Genomic DNA, 16,169 nt, shown 5'->3' with positions numbered 1-16,169 from the left:
GCATGCAATAGAAAGATTCATTGTCACCATAATAACAAGGTAGAACGAGTACTGGCATCAGAACATGGACATTAACTCTTTAACTGCCAGAGTATAAAACTAAATAAGGCCCAGACTGCCAGCGATTCTACGATTTTCTTACCTTTTCAAGTAGTCACAGAATATTTATCTCCAGAATGATCGATCCCCTGATGGTTCACAGAGTGTTTCACTGTGCTTCCGCAAAAAAAAAAAATATGTCATCGCAACCTCCCGATCGCTTGTTATAGGCTGTTAAACATGAACATACCATAATTATTTTTCTTTCCTATTACCAATCTACAGCAGTTATGCTGGTGAAGGCATCAGAATGTGAAGAGATCTTTGAGGGCAATGATGAGAAATACAAAAGAAAATCACAAAATACAAAGCAGTTTCCATCAGCACAGAACCTCCAGCGTACCTCAGGTAAGTTCTACCTCCTGTGCAGTATTTCCACAGCCAGCAGTAGGGTGATTATTACGCCATTAGTGATGGCGTAGGTTCTCAGCTTTTGTCAGATGTCGGAAGGCTCCCAGGATAAAAGGTTGGGAAGCATTGCATTAGAGGACCTAGGATTGAGCCCTGGGGGACCCTAGTCAACTAAGTTGCAACCGTTTTAGTCACATAGGCTCCTGAAATGTCCCCTCAAAAGTGGGATAATCAAAGCCCATGCCATTTATTAATTCATCACAATTATGTATATGACAATTAGTAGTCATCTAAAATGTCATGATCATGACATTTTTACCAACCTGATCTACTGGTGCAGTCTGTAATAGTCAGGACAAGTCAGTTTGATGTGTCACGGCTTTAGAGAGCTGTTTTCGTGGCACGAAACTGACGAGCAACCAAGTATAATTCAGCCTTTAGAAACTACCAACATTAAATGTAGCACAATATTCATATTTTGGGTAAAGTAACAAAGTATATTAATTCAAATTCCCTCAGACAGTTTCTTGCTGAACCTTTGAAGCCTGGTTTCTCAAAACACCTCAATAATCCCTAGTTAGTAACTGATTGGTCAATGTAAGCAATGATACCTCATTTTGTACATGGAACATGGAAGACAGAAATAATGGATTTTCATTTAAGGAATCCAATGGTCACTGACATGTTATTTATCTGCTCCTAGACACCCTGCACATGGTTGTGTGTAAAGAGGAGGTTCCTCCTGGACAGGAGAAGAGCACCAGTCTGCTCCAGGGGGAACCAGAGCCTCCACACATTAAAGAGGAACAACAGGAGAGGAGCACCAGTCTGGTCAAGGAGGAACCAGAGCCTCCACACATTAAAGAGGAACAGCAGGAGAGGAGCACCAGTCTGGTCAAGGAGGAACCAGAGCATCCACACATTAAAGAGGAACAACAGGAGAGGAGCACCAGTCTGGTCAAGGAGGAACCAGAGCCTCCACACATTAAAGACGAACAGCAGGAGAGGAGCACCAGTCTGGTCAAGGAGGAACCAGAGCATCCACACATTAAAGAGGAACAACAGGAGAGGAGAACCAGTCCGGTCAAGGAGGAACCAGAGCCTCCACACATTAAAGAGGAACAGCAGGAGAGGAACACCAGTCTGGTCCAGCCCCAGTTACTTCAAAGACCAGAACTTGAAGATAATGAAGACCTCTCTCCACTCTGCTCTGCAGTTGAAATTGAAGTTGAAGTTGAATCTGACACTTCTGAAGACTTCTGGGAGGAGACCAGTGGAGGTCAGTCAACTTTAAACACACTGCAATCACACAAGATTTCACAAACTGTGTGTGTGTGTGTGTGTGTGTGTGTGTGTGTGTGTGTGTGTGTGTGTGTGTGTGTGTGTGTGTGTGTGTGTGTGTGTGTGTGTGTGTCTGTGTGTCTGTGTGTCTGTGTGTGTTCGCTCGTGCGGAACATGGGAAAAGGTCTACTGTAGGAGGAGATGAGTTTCTTAGCCAGATGAGCCAATCTTAGCCAGTCAATCTGTAGGAGTGATATCCAAAAATTTTTTTTTTGCAAAAACCGGCCTCCTGCTGGCGCTATAACAGGCCCATGTGAAATATTTGGGGCAGAGGTTCTGCTCTGGCATTCAGGGAGTGGGTGTGTACAGTTTCACGTCGATCGGGCCAACAGTGCCAGAGATTAGCTGTCCACAGATAGACAGACACACGGACTGACGGACAAGGTGTACAAAACAAAATGATCCTCATTTAGGGTTACCAACGGTCTCATAAAATACAAAAGCGTTCCGTATTCGGAAACTAAAAGACGCGTCCCATATTGAACTGATACGGAACACACTTTGTTCCATATTCCGAGGTCTGTTAATCAATATGAACTAGAAAAAGTGCTCCTTGGAGCACAGGTCTCCGCCAGGTCAGGTAGGTTAGTGTGGGCCAGCAATGTTTGGAAGTCTTGATGACTTGACAAAAGAGATGATGTGTACCGAATTGTGTAATTGAATCTGATTTGGCATCCAGGGAGTGTGTGCACAGTTCTGTTTCGATAAAGCTAACTGTGCCAGAGATTCGCTTGTTAATATGTTGTTAATATGGCAACATGACTAAACTAGTATTGGGTAACCAGAAGAGTGGGCATGCTTGGAAAATAGTGAGAAATAAGGTCAAATATACATTATTAGAAGGTAACAGGATAGGTGGGCACTAAGATTGTTTTTTTTCACAGTTAGTGTATGTGTGTATGTGTGTGTGTGTGTGTGTGTGTGTGTGTGTGTGTGTGTGTGTGTGTGTGTGTGTGTGTGTGTGTGTCTGTGTGTGTGTGTGAGAGACAGACTAGTGTAACGACACCTCCCCTGCTGATCTTTGTGTGTGTGTGTGTGTGTGTGTGTGTGTGTGTGTGTGTGTGTACATATAGTTCCAACTAAATCCATGTCATCTAATAAGAGGCCTTGATCAACTAATGTTTCCATAAAGCCCCAAATAAAGACAGCTCCGACAAATGACACCATGATCAGACAGACGATAATGATCGCTCTCCTGTTCATGCTGTTGTCCGTCTCCCTCTCCCTCCCATCTCCCCTGGAAACGGCGAGGCTGCAGAACATCATCACTAACATGAAAAATAAGCATTTACCCAAATTAACATTATACCATATCGTATTATAGCCCACCAGCATAGTGAAAACCCAATAATGACCAACCAGGCCAACGCAGAGCAAGCCACCCTGTACCTGAGGGGTTTCTATTTGAGGAACACCAGTATATAGCCTATGTTCATGGGTGTACACATAACTGGTGCGCATGCGCACCCAAAATAAAATCAGACGACGCGAGGCGCTTTTGCATACCAACAGCTGGGACAGGAATTTCCAAGCTTCCAATTTTGCACCATCAAACCGTGATGGTGCAAAATATGCCGTGAACGTCCCAATCTGGCAGATAAAAGCAGCGCAGCACAGGGCACCAACCTTGGGGGCTTCACCAAACGGTGTGAGAGAAAAAAAACGGCGAAAATCGGCGGAATTTGGAAGCAGAGCGTCCTCCCCCCAGGTCCAGCAGAAAGGGACAGAACTCGCGTGTTGTAAAACAAATGAGGACATAAGTTGGCTTTATTTTTTTTATATATTAACAATCGTCCAATCTTCACATGACAACAGATAAACATTGTGGGATCTTGATAGATTGCTTTATCATTTTACAAACACCTTAGGCTCAGATCACACATTGGAATAAGATAGACACAGACACAGCGGAGATCTCCTTCACTTTTTACTTGCCGCAAGGAGCAAATGTACAGCTTGACCTGAATCATTTTCTGAAGTACAAAATACTTTACATTGATATATATACAGCAACATGAGAGGGGGAGACAGTTAAGCAGGAGGCAGGGCTTAGGAAGTACTCAAAAGGATTAGACTACTATGAGTACTCAGTACTTGAAGTTAGCAGGCAGAGCAGAGGATACAGAGACAGCAAGCAGAGGGGAGGCGTGACTTAAAAGTATCAGAAACACGGAGGTACTTAGAAAGTACCTAAAGTAATAAGTACAAAAAGTAATCCATTACCAGCGTATTTGAAGCCTTGGAGGAGAAAGCTAGAGTGCTGCAGACACAAGAGATAAGCGTGGAATGCCAAACACATAACTCATAGGTGCCTTGTAACAATAACAAAGCAGCTAGTATTGGCCCTTCTCTCCTCCTCTCAGTACCAAGCACAATAGAAATGAACATTTATGCATTAATTATATGAACACATTCAAATATGAACAGACTTATAAACACACATTACCCCATTTACTTTATAACTGATAATCGGATCCTTCATTTCCCTCCTGTTTATTAATGATAATTAATAATTCCTTAGACATCAATCCCATTTTTCTTGCTTTCACATTTTCAAAATGGACATAACAGGATTTCATTAGTCACATCAACACCATATAACGCTTGCCTCTTTCGCTTTCAGTGGCCTTGGGACTTAGCTACCCGCTTGTCGCACAGAGCTGTTATTAATGAGCATGATGATAACGAGTAGAATGTCAATTGATCCTAATCAATAATGAGACAAACGATTGTAGATAATGCTGAAAAACCTATGGATAGGAAAAGGACATTATCACTCTCAAAATGTATGGCTTTCTTGTGAGCAGTGGTTGTAACACTTAATAACCTTCAACCGTTTGTATCATTAATTTGACCATTATGAACTGACAATTCATTTTCAAATATTAACAGAGCTTAAATGTCTGTGTCATTTTCATCATAAAGGCTTCGAAGGGAGAACACATTCCCGTCATCTTTTAAGTCTTGCTCAGTCTGGGATACCGCAGTATACGTTTGAACGAACGTGTCAGCAACCATGCGTTTCACTAAGGTCCTGATGCACGGGATCACACAGACCGATAACACACAAAACAGCACCAAAGCACAGATCAACGTTGTTCCAAGTTTACACAGAGCTTGAATCCACCCCCCTCCCATTAACCAATCAAACCACCCCTTATCAGGATGGAAATCACTGTTCATAGCTTTCTGAAGGGCGCGTAGATTGGACATAGCGTCATTGGCCTCCTTAGAATTAATGTCGTCCGAAACGTAGACACAGCAGGTACTGTTCAAAAGTACGCATACACCTCCACTCGCAGCGGTCAAGAGGTTAAGGGTCCATCTATTTTGAAGGGTCATTAAACGTAGTTGGCTTATCTCATGGTTTTGAGCCTCGTCGATGGTCATTGTAGCATTCAGAAACAGACTAAATCGGTAGTTAATGGTCTCCACACGTAGCATAAGCTTTCCCACACCTAAGTGGGGAAAGAGAGACAACCCTACTTTATTAGCCGTGGACCATAATTTCATATCGTCAGGTACATTGGCTCCCCATATCGGGTCATGGGGGTCACCCATAGAACGGGACACACGGTGTGTAATGGCAACATTAGGATATGGCTTAGCTGAGATAATGAATGAGGGATCCAAAATTCGGATTGGCGAGCAGACCCCCCCCCACTCAGGGGGAAGCCTCAAGTAAGCTTTCATTCCGCACAACCAGAACACGTTATCCATAGGATAGGTGCCATTCTTAGCAACCATAGACGCATCACTCACACATTCACAACGGTTAGCTGTAATATTGCCTTTCTTGTCCATTTCTACCCATGGGCACGTTTTACCATTGAGATTGTATTGCTCACAACCTGCATATTTAGTTATCTTGCAATGGTGTTCATTGACCTGACCCATATAGACAGGACCGGAGCGAGCATAGCAAGTGGGAAAAAACACATTAGATCTCAAAGTAACGTAGGGGCTTATCAATGTGCTGCTTAGGTTATACTTAAACTGATCATACGTTTTGCACGGCACATAGCTGTTGGTAGCATTTTTATGCATGTCAATCAGAGTGTTGTTGTCCCAAGGCTCACCAGCGACTTTCGATTCAAGGCATTCACATTCACTATCAGTTAGTGGAACAGCAAATGTAGGATGTAGAATATATATATCTGCAACATAACAATCATAATTATCTTAGCTTTAGCCTTCCCCTGCTTAACTTTAATAATAGAGACAAAAGATACATAGAAAAATATACAATAACATAGATAGGAAAATATAAAAATAAAAACAAGTATGGTGCATCGTCCTTCTAAGTGTAATCAGGTGAGGGGGGGGTACTATTCTAAGTGGGTTCTTCACCGGTTAGGGCGTAATCTCACTCTATATGTGAGACTCCACCCCGCAAGCCGGCCTTCTTCACCTTCTTACGTAATGTTCGATGATGTTTGCACCAACTTGCGAATGTTTTTGTGTGGATTGGACAAACCACACGCCTCACATCAGGTGACATGTTGACCAGGGACTGCACCTCACAGCAGTCGACGCAGACCAGGACTCAGAAACGGCTTCTCAGCAGGACATAAATCCTCCAGTATGGAGGGCTCCCGCTTGGCTTGGCGACCTTATCAGCTATCTTATCAGCACCAGATCACCAGGCTTCAGTCCGTGGCCCTGTGGGGAGAAAAGAAATCTTGGCAGATTACTAGTTCTTTTGACTTTTTGTAACGTCTTCAAATTCATTTTTACAGTGTATGGCTTTTACCAGAATTTTTAAAATATAAGTTTGAATATGTTGTGAATATGTGTCTTTAATTACTATTAATACTTCTTAACTCAGTGTCACTCTCCCTTCTGTTTGACCCATGGCCATACCTTATGGTCATGATTCAATATACAATTAATTACTTAAAAACAGCGCTACTTATAATGATTCACAACTTTACTTAGAACACTGCTTGTAAACTTCAAATATAGGGATTTGACACACTAGTATCAAGACACAACAAATGAAAGATAAGTTCCATGAGAACTGAACTCGCTTCCTTTGCTATTTTTTTTTATAAGCGTTCCCATGGGCTTGGAACGAGGGAGTCACTGCTCTCCCATAACATCTTGCAGGCTGAGATTAGAATGCCTTCACATGATATACTCCACAACTTGAGTAGAAATACTTTTCAGTCAAAGTGACTAAATGCTTTTAGAAACACATGGCAGTTTCTTACATGTGGAGAGGGAAAGGGCCAAAACTATGAATATTACTGATTCTCAAACATGTACGAAGTGTCAGCTTTGACATAGGGTAACTTTACATAAGTCTTCTAATACTTATGATACTTTTCATTATTGAGTATTTCTTAAAATCAACAACTGCTCTACAGCTTGTAGATCTGCCATCTTTTGGAAAAAAGATTTCCATTGCTAGTTACGACACAAATGTCACTTTCAAAAGTAGACCTCCCTGTCATTTGACTCTTATTTTAATCAAAACAAAAATATTGATTGCATACAGTTTTAATAAACTTATAGTTTGTGAGCCACTCCCATGGTACAGCGGATTTGGATCTGCCGCCCTGCAGTAGCGTACAAACCCAACCCACAATCCAGGACGCAACACACAAACCTCTACGCTTCTTATCTGGACAGGAATGACCCTTGACCCTGCAGTGCACATTCCTAGCTTGGGGTACTTGCAACTAATCCCTCTTAATACTTAAGATTCACTTCGCTTCGCTAATTTACTAAAAACTTCATATTCTACTGCAACAATGAGCTCAATCCCATCAAGTGAAGGCCTGTATTCCTCTGATCCTACAGGCCCTAACCTAATGCAATTTTGTTGCAACAGAACAGAAGTCATAAAAAACACTTCAAACACTTGAGTTTAGACAAAGGGCTTGTAACAGAAAAATGGGGCCATATATGGGAGCTGGTTAATAGCTTTAACTGCACAAACTTCATCACTGCCTTTCTGTCTCTCTGTCTTGCTCTGTTAGCACACACAGCCCGCACTCACCAGCTTAAGTTCAGTACTTGAGTAAATGTACTCAATTACTTTCCACACCACACACTCATTTCAGCTGTTCGCTGTAACTCATCACACCAACCACAAAAATATTTTTACTCTCTGGGAATTACTCATTTACTCAATCACCATTCTCTCACTTTCTTCCCCACACATGTATGTGATACTTAAGTACAGTACTTGAGTAAATGTACTCAGTTACTTTCACACTCACACTCTTGAGAATGGTTTATACAGTCAGCTACATCTGAAGCTGTAATGCCCAGTGTTTAAGTATACTCATAGCGGTAAATGGAGTCCAATGTACATGATCTCCCACTGTCTGAAAATCACGCGCTTGGATTGGTGTCAGGTGCCGGTAGTTTGTTTCGATGAACAAATTAAGGGATAAGAGACTTTCTTGCTGTAGCCAACTCAGTGATGTGGAATAATTTAGCAAGGGCATATAGATGATTGCATTTGGAAAAGTTTCCCTGGCACTGAGATGTAAAGCGTCCAACAGTGCATTATTAAGTAGCAGATCTGGTTGGTCCTTACTATTAATGCCTAAAGATAAGACCAGTATCTCTGCATGTACATCTTTGCTTTAGACTGGCTACTGTAAACAGGTAAGGGGCTTAGACCAAATGTGTGCCCTCATCATATATATATATAAGGGTTTCTGTACCAATAAGACCAATGTCCTGCCATGTATCATCTTTCTCCATTCGTCTAGGTTTACGTGTCTTTCTCTTCTTAGGTCTTTCCTCGTCCCATCCGTCAACCGTAGTGCTCGATTTACAATCTGCCATGAAATGGCCGCTATGGCCACACCGATAACATACTCGCTCTCGCGGGGGCCTAGCGGGGCCTCTCCTCCCTTTTGACTTAGCACCCCACTCTCTTTCGTTCTCTCTCACGTCCATCTTGCACACCCGCGCGCACTCCCACACAGTCCCCACACACACAGCACGCTTGAGTACAGTATCTGAGTAAATGTACTCAGTTACTTTCCACACACAGCTTTCTCTCTCAAGCAGTCGCTATTTCTCTCTGCTCAGCACGCATGCAGCCCTCACACACACACTCACTTGTATTCCTATACTCGTGAGGACATACACAGACACTGAAAATCTTATTCATTCAAAGTCACAACACTTTGTCTGCTCACTCTCATTCAAGCCTCAATGCATCACGTGTCCTGGTACACCACGACATGTAGAGTAATACAAACACACACAAAGTCTTACAAATGACACAGATCTTGACAAAATCACTGTATCTATGTACTTCAATTTCATTCACATACTCATGTCATTCACCAGGCACACACATTCGCGGGGATCCCATCCATCACACTGTACTTTCATTCATAGATTCACACAATAGTCACCAGTCCAAGGGGGGGGTGAGACACTACTCGTCTCTCAACCACCGTGACCCGCACTCACACTTATTTCGAGCGTTATTTACACTGCTGTATACTGGTTGAATCATACTTCACACATTCCTTAATAACATCTTAATATCACAGTATCACCACGTTCCAACGGATTTCTCCAGAAAGGTGCTCACGGTAGTGAGGATCTTTTAGTAATATTAAGCACAAACATACAATATAAACACATTCAGTTTCACCACGTTCGAACAGATTTCTCATCGAACACCCAAGGGTACTTTGTGGGTTATTCTAGATGATCAGATCCGGAAAAGTGCTCACGGCTCACTCACATAGTGATGACCGCGGAGAGAAAATTGTTAGACCCGGATAATTCACTCAGATCGCGTTTGGATACATATATCGCGTTTGGATACACATAGTGATGACGCGCGTCCGTCAATATCTGTGATTTCATACACACTACAGTATACAATTTGCAGGAAATAAATCACTCTGTTGCTTCTAAAACATAGCAACAAATCCTAAGGTTTCACTGCCTATTCAGTGCTTAGGTTCATGTTTATGCACATAGATAAACAATGTCTATATGCACATAGATAGACAACTTTTGTGTCTCACTTACGTGCTATCTTATAGTTGTGTGATCAGCGTTCAAATGCCGTCGGCCGTTCCTTGAAGATAAGATGTCAGACGAGTTGACCACCGGCCTGGAGCCGAATTCAACGCTCCAGGATTTTTTGCAGGATCCGGGCTACCGAGTCCTGGCTGCTTGCAGTCTTTCCCGGCGGCGTCTTCCCTCTTAATCTTCTTGGAACAGCTCTGACATCCAGGCTCGAGGGACCATTGTAATGATAGATTGCTTTATCATTTTACAAACACCTTAGGCTCAGATCACACATTGGAATAAGATAGACACAGACACAGCGGAGATCTCCTTCACTTTTTACTTGCCGCAAGGAGCAAATGTACAGCTTGACCTGAATCATTTTCTGAAGTACAAAATACTTTACATTGATATATATACAGCAACATGAGAAGGGGAGACAGTTAAGCAGGAGGCAGGGCTTAGGAAGTACTCAAAAGGATTAGACTACTATGAGTACTCAGTACTTGAAGTTAGCAGGCAGAGCAGAGGATACAGAGACAGCAAGCAGAGGGGAGGCGTGACTTAAAAGTATCAGAAACACGGAGGTACTTAGAAAGTACCTAAAGTAATAAGTACAAAAAGTAATCCATTACCAGCGTATTTGAAGCCTTGGAGGAGAAAGCTAGAGTGCTGCAGACACAAGAGATAAGCGTGGAATGCCAAACACATAACTCATAGGTGCCTTGTAACAATAACAAAGCAGCTAGTATTGGCCCTTCTCTCCTCCTCTCAGTACCAAGCACAATAGAAATGAACATTTATGCATTAATTATATGAACACATTCAAATATGAACAGACTTATAAACACACATTACCCCATTTACTTTATAACTGATAATCGGATCCTTCAGATCTGCAAACGCATTTGATTTGTATCTAAAAAAAGGGAGTATTTATTTTTAGTTAGAGGCTGTATTTACATGAACTTCACATGTGAAAGGGGGGATTAGCAGTGGTGGAAGTACTCACATGTTTTACTTAAGTAAAAGTATCAATATTTTAATGTAGAAATATTCTGTTGAAAGTAAAAGTCCGGAATTCAAAATGTACAACAATCTTTTGAAAATAGCCGATCTACAAGCTGTGAGCTTAGATCGGCTATTTTCAAATCGGCCGAAATGTATATAGGGCAAAGTGACTAGGAACTAAAGTTTGCAAATAATTGTAGTGGAGTAAAAGTACAATATTTGCCTCTGAGATGTAGTGGAGTAGAAGTAAAAGTACTGAACATTGGAAATACTCCAGTAATGTAAAAATACTTAAAAAATATACTTAATTACAATACTTGAGTAAATGTACTTAGTTACTTTACACCACTGGGGATTAGCATGTTGGCATTCCTTTGGCTACGATTGTGTTCCAGTTTCGTTTCTGTCTCCACTGTGTTGCACTTTTTCTGTCTGTAAAGTCGCTTGTAAATATTGGTATTCTTCTGCCTACACATACGTCATGTCCTAGTATGAGCAAATAGGGGAAGGGAATCAACGTCACGTGATGCCTTTGTTTGGCCCGGCAAAAACTAGCAGGTGTCTCAAAGAATATGATTATTGGCAGAATCGCGGAACGTTTACAATATTCGGCGGTCCCGTTTGCAGCCTGGAAGCACAATTTAGTCCATAATCTCCCTCGTTTTCTCACAGTGGTGGAGTTTCGCCAATCCTCTAAAACTAAATGTTTACTGTTTATATGGTAGAACTGGTAGTAACTAAAATAGCTTTTGTTGTTCTTTATCCTGTACAGTTGCAGAGCAACAGCAGGACCACCAGTCTCCTGCTGCCTTCATGGACACTTGTGATGACTGTTCGGATAACAGTTCGGACTCTTCTGACTTGTCTCTTGATGCCAAAACATATGATCCTTGCGAGGAAAATTCAGATGACAGTGATTGGATGGAGGACACCCTAGTGGCCACAGAGGCACACGCCCAACTTCCAAGAGATATGACAAACGTGACAGATACACTCATAAGCAAGACACACCTCGGCAGTGACTTGAGAAGTGAAGTTGCTCCCCTACACTCACCAGTTAAAATTGGCATTCGCACACGTGCAACAGGTGGCTCTGTGTCCATTCCTGCTGTTGGCAAGAAAGAAGACGGATCTCGGAAGTACAACAAAAAACATTTCTGTTTGTTTTGTGGGTTGGCTGTCGTAAAGATTGCAAGGCATTTGGAGCATGCTCACAGCAAGGAGTGTGAGGTAGCAAAGGCGCTCAGTTTTACAAAGGCTTCAAAACAAAGGCGAGCACATTTAGAACAACTCCGAAACAGAGGTAACTTTGCACATAATGCTGAAGTTTTGGAAACGGGCACAGGGACACTGGTCGCACGCAAGCAGCCAGAAAACGATTCCAGAGGGCAAGATTACATGCACTGTGTCCACTGCCAAGGATTACACACAAAAAGTGCACTGTGGAGACACATAAAGACATGCAAATTTAAACCAGACCGTGACAATCCCAAACCAGGAAGAACTAGAGTTCAAGCGCTCCGTGCCTTTGCCGAAACCTTACCCCGGGGGGTGTCCAAGGATGTCTGGGGGGTTTTCTGCAAAATGAACCAGGGTAAAATTGCAGATGACAGTGATTGGATGGAGGACACCCTAGTGGCCACAGAGTCACACGCCCAACTTCCAAGAGATATGACAAACGTGACAGATACACTCATAAGCAAGACACACCTCGGCAGTGACTTGAGAAGTGAAGTTGCTCCCCTACACTCACCAGTTAAAATTGGCATTCGCACACATGCAAAAGGTGGCTCTGTGTCCATTCCTGCTGTTGGCAAGAAAGAAGACGGATCTCGGAAGTACAACAAAAAACATTTCTGTTTGTTTTGTGGGTTGGCTGTCTTAAAGATTGCAAGGCATTTGGAGCGAGTTCACGGCAAGGAGTGTGAGGTAGCAAAGGCGCTCAGTTTTACAAAGGCTTCAAAACAAAGGCGAGCACATTTAGAACAACTCCGAAACAGAGGTAACTTTGCACATAATGCTGAAGTTTTGGAAACGGGCACAGGGACACTGGTCGCACGCAAGCAGCCAGGAAACGATTCCAGAGGGCAAGATTACATGCACTGTGTCCACTGCCAAGGATTACACACAAAAAGTGCACTGTGGAGACACATAAAGACATGCAAATTTAAACCAGACAGTGACAATCCCAAACCAGGAAGAACTAGAGTTCAAGCGCTCTGTGCCTTTGCCGAACCCTTACCCCGGGGGGTGTCCAAGGATGTCTGGGGGGTTTTCTGCAAAATGAACCAGGATAAAATTGCAGACGCAGTCAAAAAAGACTGGTGCATTATGAAGTATGCGAAGTACCTCTACAACAAGCACGGATCTGAACCTGAGAAGCATGAATACATCTGTCAAAAGTTGAGGGAGCTGGGTCGACTTATTCTTTATGGTAGTCAGGTCACACCACTAAAGACAATCAAGGAATATGTCATGCCAAAGAACATCCAGCTCACAGTCCAGGCAGTGAAACACGTCGCACACACCACAAGAAAAGGCAATGCTGTATCACTTCCACTGAAGCTTGGATATAGCCTCAAGAGAATGGCTTTGCTCCTGGAGAGTAATGCGCTAATGGAAGGGGACAAGAAGACAGCGGAAGAAGCATGCAACTTCCGAAGGATATACGACACAAAGTGGAATGAGCTAGTGTCTGCCCCTCTGCTCCTGCCCCTGACGGAGGATGTCAAAAAGTTACATAATTACCTGGAGGAGAAGCAGCAGCAGTACGCTGAGGACCTGAAGTCTGTGGTGTCAACTGAGACCTGGAAGAAGCTGGCCAAGGTGACTCAAACACTGATTCTCCTTTTCAACAGACGCAGACAAGGGGAGATGTCAAAAATGCCCCTCTCTGCATTCTTGTCAAGAGTCGAATCGTCAAGTCACGAGGATGTCAACTATGCTCTCTCTGAGCTGGAGATAAAGCTCTGCAGTCACTTCTCCAGAATAGAACTGAGAGGAAAGGGCGGCAGGAAGGTGCCCATCCTCCTAAGTACGTCAATGGTGGCATCACTTGTCCTGCTCTGTGAAACCAGAAATCAATGTGACGTCCTCGAAAATAACACCTATCTGTTTGCCGTACCAAACGCCATGTCGTTCTTTCGAGGGGCTGATCTTCTCAGAGATTTCGCCAATCAGTGTGATCTCAAGCATCCCGAGGCACTGACATCTACCAAACTGAGAAAGCAGTTGGCAACCCTGTTCACAGTTCTGAACCTTAAGAATACAAAGGTTGACCTGCTGGCTGATTTAATGGGCCACAATATCCGAGTCCATAACAAGTTCTACATGTTACCAGAGAGCACCCTTCAGCTCGCCAGGGTCAGCAAGGTCCTGATGGCCATGGAGCAGGGACGGGTTGGCGATTTCCAAGGGAAGAACCAGGACGAGATCCACATTGATCCAAGGGGTATGGAGTTTCTGCTTTATTAAGTCTGTCATTCTGAACTATCACAATGATTCTTAACTCTGTATCACAGCTTTACCTTTATCAAATTACAACATCCTATACACAATGCCTTGTCTACAAGATATATAAGTGAAACCGTTCAAATGGTAATTTTATAAACACAGCAGCAGTTTCAAGTTCAGTTTGACTTTCTGTTGCAACTATTTCAAGCATTAATCATTGAGTGCCACAATCCGTCAAATCCGTCACGTGGCCTGACGCCCAGAGCGCCACGATCCGTCAAATCCGTCATAAAAATGTTTTCAAAATAAAAAAAAAAATTCAAAATAAAAGTTTTTTTTTTTTTTTTTTTTTTTTTGGGAAAAACATGTTCAGAACCCAAGATATGATGATTTGAAGATTTGCTGCTCCATCCACTCCTTGTTTAACCTATAACTTAAAAAGGCTGTATCTTGCTTCCTAAGCACTTTTTTTTTACAATGAATTTTGGCTGTGGCACTCAGAACCAAAATTCCATTAACATGAATAAATAAGTTTGGCACTGAATGAGTTAACAAACATTGACTGCCTGTCCAGCTGGACACACGACTCCTAGATGGGACAGGTAGCTATATTATACTTTATGAATCTCTACCCACTTGACCACTGGGAGGCACAGGAGGTTTACTTGTTGCAGCGTCCCCCCAGGGAGCAATTTAGGGTGAAGTGCCTTGCTCATGGGTACAATAGCAGTGACTCACTCAGTGGACTGACCAGTCCCTCGCTTACTAGCTCAAGACTATCCACTGAGACACCGCCATTGTTACACTGATCTGAAAAACGATCCGATCTGTGGGTCTGATACAAAAAACTGTGAGATTTTTTAGCTTGGGCTTCAAATGAGCATGCCATTGTTAACATTTTATGACTAAATTATCTAAAGCAGCGCTGTATTTTATACCATCTTTTTAGAAACTGCCTATGTCGAGCACTTGGTGGAAGGACAAGCGGAGGACATGTGTGAGGAGATCATGGAAGGTATGTGCTTTGATGTATCCAGCTTTACAGCTCCACATCTTCTATTACATCTTTACAGCACCCCAACTTTATGTGCCTGTCCTTCGGTTCTTTTATCTGATCCTCCAGCCTTGAAACATTGTCCTGTAACGCCACCATCTGGCCTCTAAAATCCCCCTGCGCTCCAGTCTCCTTAGAGTCACCCCCTCTGCTTTCACTAGCTGATAGCTTCTTGGTTAGGTCTTCAATGAAAACTTCAAAGGCTAATTTCAGTTACATTATTACTTGCAACCCACCGCCTGGTGCACTGGGTCACTCCTCCTTCCTCCGGCGTGCTTGTCCTTGTTGTCACGAAGCCGTCCAGCATATTTTGCACTTAGAAACAACAGTGCAGCACTGCTAGTCAGCTGTTTATGGACGTGCGCTGTTTCCCTTGACAACGTCACTGTTGCTGGCTAACTGGCTCGCCTCAACCGTTAGTTGTCGTACACATTACAACACATTTTAGCAGACATTTTCTTTCCACTGTCGCATGCAAAACGGAATGCCGATGATGTTCCTGCCAGGTGCCAGTTTCTCAGGGTCATCAGCTAGGAGCCAACCCTTCATCGATGTTCTCGGCCCATGTATCCTTGTACATCTCCAGGAGCATTTCTTTTCACAATGGCGACAAGAATTTCTTTCTTGTCGCCATTTGAAATCGGCTCCAAAACATATTACAGATAGAGAGACAGCAGACACTACAGATAGAGAGACAGCAGACACTACAGATAGAGAGACAGCAGACACACAATCATATCTCCAGAACCTCTACTTAAAGTATAATGTTCAACTTGTCATTCAATAGAGGGTGAATCGGCGCAAGATGGAGAGACACATTCAGCGGGACATGGACAGACAGAGCCAACGAGAGGTAAGGATA

At 43.0% G+C, this 16,169-nt stretch overlaps 1 protein-coding gene across 2 annotated transcripts in view; it reads left to right on the top strand.

Moving 5' to 3' along the window:
- Positions 1-16,169, top strand: part of LOC311057837 (uncharacterized protein) — a 50,131-nt gene that overhangs the window by 28,335 nt on the left and 5,627 nt on the right. The window contains exons 3-7 of one of the 2 annotated variants that reach the window (XM_084074944.1): positions 325-447; positions 1,154-1,729; positions 11,573-14,251; positions 15,203-15,268; positions 16,095-16,160. In XM_084074944.1, the coding sequence (XP_083931070.1) occupies positions 325-447; positions 1,154-1,729; positions 11,573-14,251; positions 15,203-15,268; positions 16,095-16,160 (3,510 nt within the window). The remainder of the gene's footprint in view (positions 1-324; positions 448-1,153; positions 1,730-11,572; positions 14,252-15,202; positions 15,269-16,094; positions 16,161-16,169) is intronic. The other variant, XM_084074943.1, reaches the window with a different exon arrangement.

This window comes from Gymnoscopelus microlampas (genome assembly GCF_963454915.1).
Source record: "Gymnoscopelus microlampas genome assembly, chromosome: 12".
Classification (NCBI taxonomy): Eukaryota; Metazoa; Chordata; class Actinopteri; order Myctophiformes; family Myctophidae; genus Gymnoscopelus; species Gymnoscopelus microlampas.
Note: the sequence above shows the minus strand (reverse complement) of the source record. Positions and strands in the feature narration are given on the sequence as shown.